Genomic DNA, 16,887 nt, shown 5'->3' on the forward strand with positions numbered 1-16,887 from the left:
AGGTATTCGTGTAGTACGAAGTCAATTTATTAGATAAATAATTGTAATTCGTAACACTGCTGCTTCGAACAGCTTCCTTAGAAATTATTATGAAATTGCAGTTTTTAACGATACGTTTTATGCAACCCATTAAAAAGAAATCTTTCACTATGTTTAAAATTGCCACGAAACGTAACGCAATTAAAGGAAAAGAAGAAACGAATAAAAATAACAGAAGAGTAACGCGTAACAGTCACGAAATTGTTACGATGCATCCTTTAAAGTTGTACTGACCTGAATGGATGAAATTCCCATAGAAACGAATAATACAGAGATACCAAGCGTATTTTCCATTTAAACTTTGACAATTTATGCATTCCACTCGAATATGTACGAACAACCGCGGTGCTTTATGCTTATCCCAAGCATAAATATGATTGTTCTTATTCATAATTTTAATTTTCATTTACCACTTTGGTCACTATAAGCTAGTATTTGCTTAGTATAAGCATAAATATTATAGAACGTGTATTACTCGGTATTTTTCGTATGCAGATCGTTCATTAGATAGCACTAAATACATTAAGATGTTGTTCCACGTGACTTCTTTAGTCACGCACATATTATTTAAACGTGAGTTGTAAAGGTAGCATGATTAATTTACCTATTTTGAGAATTTCTTTCTCCTCGCGATATCATCATTAATTTGTCCTTATATAAGTTAGTCAGATTTTATATATCTGTTGCGTATAAAGTTGTAGATGTGTTTACTGAAATTTCCAAAAATCATAATTAAATGTGTATATAAATAGTTCGAGGTAAAATGATTTTCATACCGTTTCATATTTATAGACAATAGTAAGAAATATTTTGATACACTAACGCGCATTAGTTTTACCTATAAACAACCGAGAATGATTTTATGTGAAATAGATGCAACAAAAATAGCAGAATGATGGAAAATATTAGTTTCTGCATAATGCATGTATGTATGTAGATCACGCGCGAAAATCTTATCTGGCAGTCCTGTAATTTAAATAACTTGACATTTAAATTGAAAATGATGCGGTTATTTGTTTTCAAATAATTTGAAGAATCAGTTTTCAAAAATAGCTCGATACTCAGTACACAATTCTTATTTCAATACCCTTATTTTATTTAAAATTTGTACATGTTTTCAACATTTTGATCATTCTACACATTCGCACATGCTTGTCACGTTGTACACGTCAACAGTATAACATTACATTTGATCACTGTATCGATATAATTAGTACGAGACACATTGCATTTGAGACCTGCGAATCGCATAAAAATACATTTTCTTCGTTTCAGTTTATAATAATTCATGTCGAAAATAGTTGAAATATTATTTTAAAATAAAACAATCGAAAAGAGCATTAAAAGAATATTCCTATAGATGTTAATCAATTGCAACTTGATTATTATATTATTAGAGAAAAAATGTGTATTATATGTCGGGGATGGAAGGACACTGGAGCCTCCCCTTTGGAACTGTGGGAAAATCCCGTAATATTGTTATCTAGATTCTACTATAACCGTAATTAAACAATTGTCGTTCAATCCGATTGTATTTGTTCGAGATTTGTAATAGTGGGATTGGGTTCGAGGCGACACAACTGATCGCCGAACGTAGCCACGGTCACGGGATGGACATTTTGCCTCGGAGGTGTCAATATAACGGGACACACGTTGTATTAATAATCAAACTCCAAGCAGAAACTGCCTAGCAACGGCGATTGGAACTTTCTCGATGCTTCTAACCAGTATATAACAAACGAACGCAATCGTAAAGAGAGGAAAATTTCCATCGGTCTATTATTCGCGCGATCGCCTTGGAAAGTTACACATCGAGCAGTATATACCGAGCGTCCCAGCAAACGTATTTGTGCGTCAAAGTATTTTACGTTTAGTAAAGAGTTATCCCGTTGACCGTGGATTCGTTATCGAACCTAGAATCATTGTCACTGGCGTCTCGAGTATCTAATTACCACGGTTACTTGTCGATATCTGTAACAATCGTGTTTGCACTAGTCAATATCTTCTCTATTGCATAACGACAAAGTCTAACCATAACGAAGATTCGTTTCACGTCCTTAACCCCAACCCTAATCATAACGCCAACCCGACATATATATTAAAAATTGTATATGTAAAAAACGATTTCGATTATAAATATCAGACAGCAAGTGTTCTTCGTGCTTTACATTACAATGTAGACAAAAGATTCCAAACAGAAAGTACAAAATGTCTTTTCATGCATTCGAAAGCTTACACCTGCTTACAAAGTCAAATGCAATGCATACTGTGTATGAATTATACAACGATTTAATACAACGTCGATGTGATTATAGGATCGTTAAAGGATTTCCACCTGTTTCACCCTTCATAGGGGTCTCGCCAACTTTATGTTATTTGCTGAAAGAAAAGAAACCACTCTGCTGTCTTCAGCTTGCACAGGTGAATATTTGATAGACTTGCAAAGTGAATGCCGATCTCAAATTATAATTGCAAATGTTGTTGGTTGTTAGGTGTGCCAACATTGTAGCTACAGAAACGCGAAAGAGTACAATTGGCAGAATAAGACCATAATCTTGGCAGCTGATTACGCTAGTAATGGGATCTATAACTTCATAATTCCTTTAAGGGCTCATTTCAGGTATCCTCGAAAAACGATATATGCAATTTATCTATAGCGTATACTTTGTACGATCATTCAAAAGTCTGTACTTTACAAAATGTCTACACTTCGAAACTATTCTAATCTATCCTTACTGGAAATTAAATTTCAAGATAAAAGAATATTTTGGTGTAAAAAAAAATTGCATAATGCTAATCAATGGCCTGTGTTAGGTCAAAAACTTCGCTGAACCCAATCATTCTTCTGCTGGAACGGACACCGGAAATTGCGTTCCTCGATGCGGTGTCTTACTTTCCTTTGGTTTACTGGATGCGAGGTACCATCGATTGTTTGGACGATCTTCTTCGCGCTGGTATCACCCTAGCGGAAAATGTCGTCGTCGTAAACAAGGAACTTAGTAATTCAGCAGAAGAAGACACTTTGGCTGACTGCAATACCATCGTCGCGGTTCAGACAATGTTTAAGTAAGCGTTTGGAAATCTTTCTCAAATAACTATTATACTAAGCCGTGAAAATTACCTGTAAAATGTCGAGAATGTTCAATTAATACACATACCATTTTATATCTTATTGGCATATATTACTTGATAAATATATACGTATTTAAACTTAGTATTTATACTTAATATTTTAATATATTATTTTGAATAAGTTCTAAGTTTATTCTATTTTTGTCTCATTTTGATTTCAATTTAATTCCTTTACAATTATATTATGTGATGAATATAAATATATATATATATATATACACAAATATATTTATCGAAAGCATTTATTGTGAATTTGCAGATTCTTTCCCAGCATAAAGAGCATAACGGAGCTCTCACAATCGAGTAATATGCGTTTCATGCAATTCAGGGCACACGACAAGTACGCTCTTCATCTCAGTAAAATGGAAAAGGTATTTCTCCCTATTGTTTTAAATGATAATATTTAGAAGCGTTCAAGCAATTCGTAATTAATAGCAGACTTTGATCTTTCAACAATAATTAATCCACTGATTATTAAATTAAACAATAATTTATGCTTATTTGTGTGTCGCGTGAAAAAGTGAAATATCATCAGATAAAGAAGGAAGCGATGAAATTATTTTAACGTTAAATATAGAAGTAACAATTTGTATTCAAGTTTACCAAGTATTCAGGTTTACTCTACTTTATTAGTAAGTAACCTACTGCAGAGATTTCTTAATTAAGTAACTAATCCTCAATGAGGCTTGATAATACGTAAAATTTGTTATCTTAGATTATCTCGTATTTCCTTACAACGCTACTTGCCCTTAGTGTTTATAAGCACGTATACTTGACCTTTACTTAGTTACCTTATCCGTATGAAGGAAATTTTATTACATTACAAGCACGAGACGAGTGAACATATCTTCTATAGTAGAAAAGCAAAATCAGCTTGGAAACCTCTTCAGTACTTGGAGTTAATGATGATAGTATTATATTATGAAATAGATTTGCTTGCATCTTAGCATATTATAAGGGTTAAAATAATTTTGTTCTTGAAAACTTCAGAACATCTTATTTTGTCTCGCTTTAATTCTTTCATCCTTTGACAAATTGTTAATGAATCAAATGGTAAAGCTCCTCTTAGGCTTTAGCGCATTATGCATTTCTTGCAAACACATCAGAAAGAAATGTGTTTCTATTATGAATAATTAATAAAATAACACTTTTTCATAATAAAAAACAAAAATTGAATTCTCAAAGGTAAAATAATTTTAATTGTTTTAACAGAGAGAAAAGGAAAGAGGCTCGCACATATCTTATATGTTTCGATTGCCTTTTGCGGCTGGCAGTGTCTTCAGTGCTTCTATGCTGGATACACTTCTTTATCAAGCATTTGTTAAAGATTATATGATAACGTTCGTGAGATTGCTGTTGGGTGTGGATCAAGCGCCAGGCTCTGGATTTTTAACATCGGTAAAAGATTTGAAAATATTCTTTCACATCCTTCCTTGTTCCTCAATCAAGTTCATCGCAAAAGTATCCACTCACACTGGAAATCCGCAATCAAGTATATTTTACATACATAACGTAATATGTATAAAAAATAAGAAATAAATGAAAATCTATTTGTTTACAAATATTTATTATTTTTTTCTATACAATAATAATAGACTAATAATTGAAAAATGAAAATTACGCATATACCGCAAAGTCATATTTTGAACGAGTATCTTAAAAAAAATCTGCGCTATATTTAGACCAAGCAATTTCCATATTGCACATTTTTTCAAGACAAAAATGACTGAGGTTTAATTATTATCTGAGTAAAAACTTACCTGAAAAGTTTGGAAAGTGAAAGAGACACGAAAGAATGGTTGACCTCGTCGTCTTAATTGATGGTTTCATCGATCGGGCTAAAAAACAGCACTTTTAACTCTATTAACGACACTTCCAACTCAATTACTTTACACTACGCGTACATATTTTGCGATAATCCTACTTCCAATTAACCACAACTACGCCCCTAATTAGACACATTTTCCAACTTGATCTAATTACTCGTACATGCCAAACTGTAATTAACTAATACATCTAAATTTCCAAGGGAGAAAGAAACTCCACCCCCTCAAATTGCTTCATTATCCGGTTAATTACAGATGAGAATTACGAAGGACGACATGTGGATCAGAACCTATGGTAGATTGTATCAAAAGCTGTGTTCGACTACCTGCGAAATTCCCATTGGTATTTACAGAACGCAAGACACCACAGTTTCAGACACGTCTCACGTGAGTAAAAAGATTATTCCTTCTCGATAGTGACAACTATAACTATAAGTGATTGGTTCGTGTACTATACATATTCATAAGGGCAGGAAACAACTTTTTGAATGGCAGCTGTGAGTAGCGCATGGTTGTAATCCCGCTCTATCTTATGCTCTCTATCTATCCCGGTGTCAGCTCGTGCAGCGTTTTTTTTAGAGATATCTGATCCCTTTCAATGAGAATCAAAGAAATGTAGGGCTCTTGCATCTTGTTGAAACGATGCTCGTAGCACGTCCTTCGATCCTGAACGTGTTCGTTTCTTTGAACCTGCATCGTGTTAGAAATATTATATATATATTATTAATATGAATCGAAATGCTTCTTCCGTTGATAACGCGTTAATTCGACTATTGAGATTCATTTTTAGTATACTTTCCGCGCGTGCGTGTGTGTGTATGTATGTACACGATCACGCGAAATATTGCATAATATAGATACTTATTCAATACCTACATACAACGGCCTGTGAAGGTTGCAATTTGTTACTATTAGATATTAGTTTGTGGATAAAGTTCGGTATATCGTAATTGTCTAATTATATTAGCAACTTTGAAGCAATTTGCCGTATTTATACGAATGATGGATTGTTAAAACATACGTATGCTTCGGTTACAACGAACGTTCGAAAAGTGAGAAATAATTTGCGCTTGTAACTATGTAAAAATTATTCCCAAAAGGATAGATAGTTTTAAGCGAACTTCTAACAACGTGTTCATATAGTTTCGAGCCTATTCAACCTATTTTATTAATTCCACTTGAGGATACCTTCTTTATTTGCCCAAGTACTCGCAGAAGGATCGAATGCATCGCGTTTGGGTTCGAATCTACTTAAAGAGTACCGTTTTTACTTTTTTCCGAAATACTCACAGAACTTCCGAACATACTCTGTTAATGTTCTTGCTTCTTTATCAAAAGACATTTCTATTAAACCTGCGACTTGAGCCCATCGCTTGTTATGGGCATCCTGTACGTTGCTTCCACGGAGGAAGCTTAATAGACAAAAGTCGTAATGAACGTACACGATACTAGCACAGTAGCCACCGATCATGTACATATGACAAAAGAAAACGAAATAAAGCGAAAACCACGATCGAGCAGCGGCGTGCGTGCGAAATCTCAACGATGGGCTATCATTAGTAAGGGTAGAAATGCTTATCGTTTTGGCAGGGCGACTCAGACGCGGAGAGCGATGCCGGCGTCGGCGTGACGTACAAGGTGCGTCATTCGGCGGCAGCTTCGTGCCTTGCGAATTGCGCCACCCGCGACAAGGGTGCCTCAGCTGTGAGTACAGAGTCGACGTTGTCTGGTCGCCGTTTATTCTCTCGATCGATTTCTTCTATGTTGTATATTGTTCACCATACTATTTCTCTTTATATAATCCCCGTACGCCGCATCTCTATTTTCTCTGTTTACCCCTTTCTATCTATTCTATCACGTATACCACTTTCTCTATCGCTCCATTCTACGCCTTGGTTCTTCTTTCGCTGGTGTTCAAAGAAAAAAAAAAAAAAAAAACTCACCATATTGCAGAGCGCATGCCCAGTGTACCAAAAGCAGTCAGTGGCTTCCGGCCTGTGAACGTTCAAGAACTCTCTGCTCGTCTTCACCGCCTACATTGACCTCTCGATCGACCATCGAGAGGACACACACTTCAATTTTTTGATGATTGACCTTTTGACGTTGGATGGACGGCGATTGATAAACGTTTGGCAAATCGTTGAGGTTGTTACTCAATTATTCGGTTTAACTCTTTCATTTTTATACGCGAGGTGATTCTCGAAGATCGAACAGTTACGGTAGAACTGCTATTAAATGAACTCTATTTGACAGAAATATGAATTAATTCGTGAACGCTATCGTGGCTTGAAAATTTCCTCGATACACCTCAATACGTGCTTTTTAAATCAAGAAATCGATAGAATGAAATAAATGGTATTAAAGGATACAAGAGTGTCAACAAATGGTCCAATTCGCCAATAATTTATCAATCAATGATCTATCCGAAAAAGCACTAACAATGTGTTATTCGTACGTTCTAAAAATATTCCGCCATTCCACAAATCGAAACTAAAATCCAGGCATTTCTTTCAAAGCAGTACTCCGTAAGCCTCGGGGACGAGGCACGAGACAACCATGCCCAGCAGATCGAGAGAGCCGAGATCGCCAACTTGGTCCATTCCCGGATGGAGTCGTTGAACCTTCCGGTAGCCGATTACGACGACGTCTCCGAGAAGCGAAACAGCCTCTCCTACGTGATCATCAATCCCAGCTGCGATCTGAAGCTCGAGGAAGGTGACATCGTGTACCTAGTTCGACCAAGTCCGTTCTCCGCGCAGAAGACTTTCGAACGACACAATTCGAGGAGGAAGAGCAACATCAGCTTCTGTTCGGCCCAGTTGGTATCGCAAATGAGCGCAGCAGTGGCTTCAGCCGGTTTACCAGGAGCTGGGGCAGGAAGTCGTCGAGGATCGGGAATCGGTTTGCCTAGAGCTCCTCCGTTGAGCACCACCAAATCGAATTCCTTGTCCTTACCAGACAGTCCAACGGTGGCTGGCGCTCTACGCGGTCGTTCCAATTCTCTGAGAGTGGTCGACGACATTCTGCTGAGACGTAGCAACTCGTTGAGACAAGGACTGACGATAAGTAGAAGAAAAAGCAGTTTAGAAGACATAGGTTTAGGTGCTCTGTCGCATCCCTCGAACCACAACCCGATTAAAATAGCGCTGAATGGATCCATTGGTCTGGAAGTAACTCCACCTGAGGAAGGCTCCCAGACAGCTATAGCTAGCAACACAGGAATCCTGGACGTGGGTCTGCCTTCTATGCCAGAGTTGACAGCCGCCCTGGGATCCAATATCGATCCTTGTCTAGGTGGATCTCTAGGTGGATTGTACGATCCTCCGAATCTTCAGGGCCCGTTAGGTTCACAGTCGCCGCAGATACAAGGTGGTACGCAGGATCCTCAGTACATACAGGGGACGATCGTATGATATAACCTTATGTGGGGACGCAGGCCCTCCGGCATGGTGCGAAACAAATGGCTGTAGCGTTCCCACATGACACGTCAAGATCACTAGTTGGGATGTTGATTCTCAGCATCCTGATTGCCGACGATTTTGGTGGGATTAAATGGTGGTGACGATAACGATGAATTACGAGGCGGCCGGAGAGCAAAGGTGTTTCAGTGTCACAGAGGAGGATGGCACACTGTGGCCGGACTTTTATGATTACGGTGAACAGCTTAGACGAATTTTTTACTCCGTTCTACTTTGGTAGTTTGAGTTTAGCTTAGCGGCGATGGTAGAACGAAGATAGTTGACTCGAACCATCGGGGACCTAAGCGTTGCGACGTCGTATAGTCGCGACTGTGATACGCCGGAACGCTGATTCTTCGTTTTCTACATCTGGATGGAACTGGGCGTTAGTCGTTGTAACGTGACTCGTTTTAAGTAATCGTTACAAGCCATAATCGTAATTAGTCGAACAGATGATCTAATTACGTTTGTTCAAATGATGAATTATCGGTTGATCTCTGATAAACCTATCGACTTCTTCTCGTTCGATATATATGTAACTCTGATTTAGTGTTACAGAAAATTTCAAAGTTTAATACGAACTTTAAATTATTTAAATTAAATTATAATTAGAATGAATAATATTAACGTGAATAATAGAAACGTTATTCGATTGAAAATTTCGTTCGAACGATGCCCAGTTCAACCAGCGTATAGTTGTTTCGACGAAGGTACGATACTATGTTAATACTAATTCTCTATTTGTAGATAGTGCGATCACGCGTTTCGAGCAACCACAATTTGTTGCGAGTTTCGTTTTAAAATATCCATTGATATATCTCGTGGCGTGTGTAGTGGTCTATGTTCTTAAAATGTTTTGCTCTCTAGTCGACTCTAGCGTCCCGACCTCCGTGGATCCGATCGAAATTTTCAGCGATCCAAAACGACGACGAGTATATACTAGATGAAGAAACTCGCGGTAACGCGTGCCAGAGGTCCAGTGACGCAGTTAATCAATTCGAGAAATTATTAAAACGAAGAAGAAAATAGCTTGCGACGATGGACAAGATTTAACGACTCTATGATACATTTGAAAATTGAATGGAATATTATTAATTGTATCGTTAAATATTTAAAAAAGTATAACTCCTTTTTATTCGATAAGAAACTGAAACCTAAAAATTTATATCAGTACGAAATTACATAAATATACAATTATTTAGAGCATACGTCACGCATGCAGATTAATCAGAAATTTATTTATGGACGCAAAAGCGTTGAAAACCTCTTAGCGCTTTAATGTTATGAATTATGTATCATTTTTTTTACCACTATTAACGTTCGAAACCAGGATAATTTTGATTTTTATAAGTGTCCAATACAATGGTAAAATTTTTAAATATTTTCAACGATGACATACCATTTACTTTTGTAAACATTTTTGTACCTTTTGTAAGGTACTTTTGTATCTCGTATTTTGTACCTAATCATGAGTTTGTGAATACGTAATGGATTCTGAATTTGATATCATTTTATCGGATAGAAAGAAATGACAAAACACGAAAATATACATTGATACGAATTTTTTTGAGTAACGTAATAAGTATCAGCATGTAGGATTTTTGCGTATGTGGTAAAACGAACAGTTTATATACGATAATATTTAGTATACAGCGCTGAAGAAAATAAATTCTTGTCCTTCGTCACACGTGATAGCCGACAGAAGTAGGTAAGAAGAAAGAAACGTCTCCCTAGTGCAAACCCCGATTCTTACGTAGAGTCACGTTCTCGGGGGTGAACGTGAGATAATTTTATACTAGAACCAATTTACGACAAGAGTATATCTTATAAATATGATTATAAATATAAATACACGACCATTTTAATCATATCATACGACGAACTCGGAAAAACACCGATTGGTGGAGGATCGTTGTACGTCTAGGGAAGATGAACAGGATAGGACCTATAAGAGCGAAGAATTGAGAATAAAGCTTCGCGTTCGAATTAATCTACTTGAATTCAAACTTGAAGGGACTTTAAGTCAAATGGCACGACTAACGAGAACGAACGTAGAAAAAGGTATATATTTCGAGTCACGTAAATGACAAGTTCACATTGGTAAAATAATTTTCAATGGTTTGAATTCGGATAAGAGTTGAGCTAGAACTGAGTAATTTGAACGGAGTTTGATAAAATTCTTCGATTATAATGGTCCGTAAGCCTGGTTCCACGTTTGCGAAATAATCGAAATAATCGACTAATAAACACAAAAAAGATAATCGTCTAGTCGAAAATGTAGTTGCCATTCGATCGAACGAAGGTCACTCACCCTTATGCAAACGCGATCTTTACTTCTCTTCTTATGATTAGTTCGAAACAAGGCAATCCTCGTTGAAATCTTTTATCGAAGCCCTTCGTGTTTATAATGTTTAATCAGAAGAATTGTTTGTTCTTAGCGATGAAAGAGAAAGAAGATTCAAGAGAAAAAATGAGAGTAAAGTTTGGACAATCCGTTTAATCAGTTAGGTGAATACGTAGCTGTCGTTAGTAACGACTTAATTGTATCTATATATTATATTTCTTGACTCAATCGTTTCTCGACCAATTTACACGTTTCTCCGACCAAACGTCATTTTATCGAGTACCTGCTTCGATGCTGCTTCCGCTACGCCCGGCCCGTTTTGTCGTTCGATTATCAGCGATCGGATTAGCTTCATCTTCTGGTTCTTGTCGAAGAATATTGTCAATATACCATAATCGATCAATCTCGTATACTATTCAGAATCCATCGAACTATATCGAGATACGAAACAATTTTCAAAAACAATCATTGTAAAGAGCCCAGCGTGGAATGTTTTCCGAGCACGAGCCCGATTAAAGCCAAACAGATTCTGCATTTTTCGTTATAGCGTATAAATGAAGCGAATCGATCGATCTCCCTGTCAATCCTTATAGTTCACATAATCATTGTTCTATTTAGGCAAATATGCAAATGAAGTTTCTGTAGCGATCAATCGTTGATCCGGCCGCGAGCATTTTACACTCTCTTCGATATATTTCTCTGGCCCGTTTTCTCAGCCTCTTTGACTTTCTCTCGCTCATTAACTCTCTGTCTTTCTCACCTCGATTAGCGTAACGAAACCCGTCCCGTCTACGTACATCGACCATCTTCGTCGACGTTGATGGCTCGTAGAGTTTAGTAAACAGTTTGAGACGCAGCCGTGGTATTTTTCAACGATGATTTTCTATGATCTAACGACGAAAGCACCGAAAACGAAAGCGAGTCTCTGGTTAATCCAGAGATCTGTACGTTATGCTCTGATTATGAAAACTCGATGCGAAGGATTCTACAAACGTTTAGTTTAATAAAAGACAGAAAGCATGCAGAAGTTCGAAAAGTATAGCTCTAACGTGGTAACGAACGAAAACACGTGTATAAGCTTTTCAAAGTTCGAGGACATCGATGGATGTTGATAAGCTCGTAGCACTCGTGATAAATATTCATATGTGGCAAGTTTTTATTTAATCTTCTGTAATGTGATGCAGTGAAATCTGGATTATCGATGATTAATATCAATTAATGGAACATTCGACTAATCGAAAACTTAGAGATGGACTTTTCCAAGGGGAATTGAAAGACAAGAATGGAAGTTGAAAGAAATTGTTACATTTTTATGCGAATGATTCTCTTTTCCTGTTCGATATTAGGTAATACTTGTGAAATAAATTCAGATTTTTTTTATAGAAGATTAAATAAGAACTAAATAGCTTCGTGTTAAGGAAACGAAATTGCAAAACGTGATACACAAACACGATTGAAACAATAATTACGAAATTTCGACAGAAATCTTCTCGCAGGACAAGTTCCTGTGAATCTTGTATTTTTCGATACTAAAGGGATTCTGCTATCTATATCTTTACCGACTCAACGATCGAAGTGAAAACGAAAACAAAAAAGACAGAACAATAAAAGCATTAAAAAAAAAAAAAAAAAATACGGGATATATTTAATAATAAAAGAAAAAAAAAGTAATCGGAATTCTATAAGATACTAACAGAAAGACATTCTTTCAGCAGTGTACATAGATTAATTGTCATAGAATCGATCGAAAACCAATGTGACCTGAAACTAAAGCGAGTAGCGTGTTGTTACTATGCGTTGTCGTTCAACAAAAAGCGATGTGAAAGTAAAACTGTCCTCGAGTGTATGTGAAAAATCCTAGTTACGTCTGACATAAGAAAACCGATTGTCCATGTTTCTGTTAACATTTGTATAAACATTAGCAACGATGTGAAAACGCGAAACTCTGGTATCCGTGAGTGGGCAAGTGACATTTTTTATTAACAAGCGACTTTGAAAAAATGAAAACAAAAGAAAGATACAGAAGAAAGACGGGAGGAAGGATCAATTGGGAAATAAAGTAAACGGTAGCGTGAACGTAAAAATAAAGTAAAGAGAGAACGCGAACGAACATTTCGCGGATATATCGCTATGTTAACAATGGAGATTAATATTACGGTAATATTAAGAAACTTCAGACGAGTATATATCAGAAAAAAAATTATCGTCGTGTCTTCATAGGAAAAAAAAAAAAACCAAAGAACAATCTTGATTTATCGGCGCGTGAATCCTCGAATCGATAACCCTTTCGCGAGTTCCTTGTCGATTTCTAGTCGATCATAAGGGTTCTGAGAGTTAAATTACAAAGCGAACTGCCGAGCTTGCGACATCGAGACGATATACATTTTCTCGTTTTTTCGATACACAGCGCGCGGTTTGACCAGTAATCCATCGTTTTATGTGAAAAATACAGAGCGTACTTGAAAGTAATTTATTCACGGTAAATTGATTTTTCATGGATATTGCGTTGAAATTGTATTCTTTATTTGTACGTGGAGCTCGAAGACAAAACGTGCGGATAACGTTCGATGGAGCGTATTATAAAATTACGCGTGAATTTTTTACGCGTCCATAATGAATAATGTCAAGTCTATTGTAATAAGAAATTTGTTTCATCAACGCGTCTTTCACCTCGAGGTTCGGTAAAATTATTAACGAGATTCCTCGCAGCAGAGTATCTTACAGTTTTCTACAAAATCGATTATTTCTATTTTTATTTCGAGGAAATTTGCTGGTTAAACAGTATTGTATCGTTGATCGTGCTTCTTTTTACAATCTTATTATTTGTAATTGAAAATAAAATGATTTTTCCAGTTAAGTGGGAGGAATTAGTCCGCAAAGATTGAAATCTAAAGTCTAAACTTCATTTTCAAATCGTGATATTTATTATAAGCTGTTTTCTCGTATTTTTATATAAAATTTTAATCATTGCTTTAAGCAATCGAATATATTGAAAAAATTGATGTCATTAAGACATGGTTTCTCTTAAAAGTGATAATTTGATATATCTTTTGTTCCTATGAAAAAGTTAGATTATTAATTGAAAAAATTCGATGAAAATTTTCCCTTTGACGTCGTTTAATGTAGCATAAGCATCGAAAGAATAACATACAATGTGTGTGTAATTTGATTATAAAATGTCATTTACGCGTGCAACATGAAATAACGACGAAGAGCGAATTTTTTTCGTAACAAACGAAGAATGAAAAATTACATTAATGTTCTATTAAAAAAAAAAAAAAAAATATCTCGTGCTGTGCCGAATAATATTCAAGCATTTGTATTTTTAGAGAATGTTATAAAGATGAAATAGGTTGAAGTATTCATGTTTTTATGAAAAATATGTTCATAAGTATCTTATGAAGATACTCAACAGAATATTTAAAGTAGTGGTTCCTTTCAATGTTACAATTATAACAATATCTTTAATTTCTTTTATCATTTTAAAACATTACTTCACCTGTATTTCAAAATTTTCGAACATTCAGTGCAAAAGCAACATAATATAGATCATATCTCTCGTATTTAATTCATTTCTATCGTGTCTTGATTGTTAATTCATTCGTAGACACCCTAAAATTGTATAGCACAGTTGTCATTCTGTCAATTAATTAGAAAAACAAATTCCGAACTGTATAAAATCGTTAAAAAAACTAAAGAAACTATTTCCATTCGATGTATCGTACGGTATGCGTCGTGAAAGAACATGTTCCCTTTTCTGGTCGGTTCGCAAATATTTCGGTGAACAAATTATTTTCGTTTCGGAAAAGATCGAAAAGGGAGCATGAAATGAACGAATCTCGAGGGCCCGGTGTTTTCAGTGTCGTCGAGCTCGTTTCCGCAACATACGAATTAAAAAATTAATCCTTGACCACGAAAGGAACTACGAACGGCTGTATGTAATGTAAAATAAGAAGAACAGAAAAACAGAGAGAGAATGTATCTATATCTATATAAATATATATATATATATATATACCACGTGACACGTTGTCACACGATGCGTGCATGTAAATTTATTATAAATAAATTATTATAAAGCAGTAACATCGTTTCCTTCTGATACGTCGCATTTTATTTCGTGAACGTACAATTCCATTCATTTCGTCGCTTAGAGTAACGTAGATCGAGTGAAAACTTGTATTACAAATGTCTGTTTCATTTTCTTCTTTTTAGGAATGTGCTTGAAACATGTTTAGCAATTTGTAATCTAGCTATTTTATATTAATCCATGTAAATGTTTGAGTTAATAGTTCTTGAATAATTTGTTTTGTTTGTTCGAAGTGAAAAGAATGTGTTACATAATGGTTAAGTGTTCTTTAAATAATGAAGATACTTTCGGTTCGATACTACACTCTATCCGTAGTTGTATTGTCAGAAAAATTACAGGTATGTCTCGCTTCGTGGTGTTTCTGAGGTAAACAGCGAAGGAACGATCAGTCTCTGACAATTTCTTTTTTATTAATACTATTTATCCGTAAGAAATTACGTATCACTATCGTGTTACTCTTCGGTTCCTTGGCAACGGCTGTTCAACAAAAAATAACTTCTATTCCTTTACTTATCAAAATAGCAATGAAAGTACTGAAAGTACTTATGTCAAGAAAAAAAAAAAAACTAGAAACTATCATTATACCAAATTAATATCTTCTTCCCCTATATAACAGTGAGATTGAAATATTCTTTTTAAAAAAGTGATATCAATGTCACAGTCTGCTTTTTCAAGACGGAAGCCGATCTTCAAAGATTAAACGCGTACATACACATCTTGTGGTCATCGTCGCTTAGGATTCAATATTATAACGCCATGTTATGTTACCGACGATTAATAAAACAGACGAGATGTTTCGACTTTGTGTAGTACGTGGAATGTTTTCTTTTATTCTACGTGTATGCACATCTGTGTTGTTATATATACATATATTATGTGTATTGTCGCTATTCATGATTTTATAAATACATCGCTTAAATACAGTATCGACAAGTGTGGACAGATCCATCTAACGAACTAACTAGTGGCTCTTTACAGGCTTCAACACGTTTTCCGTGAACTGACCAACAATATTACCTCTCGGATGGTAACACGCCACTATCACACAGGTACCGTCCCTTTTAGCCATCGCTATACCCATTTCGACAGTCTTTTTCCAAACAATCTGTGTGAAATGGCCTAAACAAAAAGAAATAGATAATTATTAACAATCGTAATTTTGTCTTGTACATCTAATATCGCGATTTATTGTTATAAATTTTTTAAAATCGATAGAAAATGCAACAATTTACGTTAAAAAGAATTGATCGTTGTCATTGAAACGGTAACAGAGGATGTACCATCAAAAAGTATAATTTCTTAAATTTTGTAAAGAATTTATTACCTCGCAAAAAATTATCATATATGAGTTTTGTTGTTAACTGGACAGCCTTCATTGATCGATATGTTTAATAAGTTACTCCTAGCAATATTATTGGTGAAGATAATCGATAAATTAGCTTTTGTACGTTGTGCTACGTACATGTGTTTAAGACCTTTGGTTCCGTTCCATACTTGTGATCCTTCCTCTCGGAATACCATTTGGAAACAACTTCTCGTGCTGGTACAATCAACTTTGGATCGGAACACTGCATCGAGTAGATATTCTCCCCGTACGGAGAAGTCGACTGGGGAATCAGCTTGTTCGTGTTCAGCAACGTGTTCGCCCACGCCTGAAGATAAAGGAAAAAATTCGTAATCGAGCGTTACTCTTGAGTCCATCCGTGCACGATCAATTGCAAACTAGCTAAGTCATGACCGCATGGAGTTCCAGACAAATTACAATTACGTAAATTAAAAGTATCATGAACGAACTGCTGATCCGTTGATGAAGTCTAGCACTACAAAGGGAAAAATATTATTTTTGCAACAGGACGTTTAAAAATTAGTCTCTTTATGAAGAGATATCAAATTTAATAGTTAAAAATATAGCTAAAATACATTTAACGTTGTTGAAACGTTTCGTTGTAAAATACAAGTCAAAAGTTGTTAAATCATAGCAAAGATGTTACATTATGG

At 35.7% G+C, this 16,887-nt stretch overlaps 2 protein-coding genes across 18 annotated transcripts in view; one reads left to right on the plus strand and one right to left on the minus strand.

The window, feature by feature from the left end:
• LOC122568223 (potassium channel subfamily T member 2) overlaps window positions 1-14,881 on the plus strand; it is a 203,790-nt gene extending 188,909 nt beyond the window's left edge. For 10 of the 12 annotated variants that reach the window (XM_043727721.1, XM_043727717.1, XM_043727712.1 and 7 more), the window contains 8 exons: window positions 2,355-2,460; window positions 2,532-2,659; window positions 2,854-3,105; window positions 3,431-3,542; window positions 4,384-4,569; window positions 5,253-5,384; window positions 6,588-6,701; window positions 7,514-14,881. In XM_043727721.1, coding sequence (XP_043583656.1) covers window positions 2,355-2,460; window positions 2,532-2,659; window positions 2,854-3,105; window positions 3,431-3,542; window positions 4,384-4,569; window positions 5,253-5,384; window positions 6,588-6,701; window positions 7,514-8,410 — 1,927 coding nt within the window. In that variant the 3' untranslated portion in view covers window positions 8,411-14,881. The remainder of the gene's footprint in view (window positions 1-2,354; window positions 2,461-2,531; window positions 2,660-2,853; window positions 3,106-3,430; window positions 3,543-4,383; window positions 4,570-5,252; window positions 5,385-6,587; window positions 6,702-7,513) is intronic. The other 2 variants (XM_043727713.1, XM_043727720.1) reach the window with 2 other exon arrangements.
• An 809-nt stretch (window positions 14,882-15,690) lies between these two features.
• The window catches only part of LOC122568224, a 201,845-nt gene continuing 200,648 nt past the window's right edge, over window positions 15,691-16,887 (minus strand). For all 6 annotated transcript variants that reach the window (XM_043727727.1, XM_043727725.1, XM_043727726.1 and 3 more), the window contains 2 exons: window positions 16,352-16,541; window positions 15,691-16,008 (listed from right to left, as the gene is read on the minus strand). In XM_043727727.1, the coding sequence (XP_043583662.1) occupies window positions 15,851-16,008; window positions 16,352-16,541 (348 nt within the window). In that variant the 3' untranslated portion in view covers window positions 15,691-15,850. The remainder of the gene's footprint in view (window positions 16,009-16,351; window positions 16,542-16,887) is intronic.

Source organism: Bombus pyrosoma, linkage group LG6, assembly GCF_014825855.1.
Source record: "Bombus pyrosoma isolate SC7728 linkage group LG6, ASM1482585v1, whole genome shotgun sequence".
Classification (NCBI taxonomy): domain Eukaryota; kingdom Metazoa; phylum Arthropoda; class Insecta; order Hymenoptera; family Apidae; genus Bombus; species Bombus pyrosoma.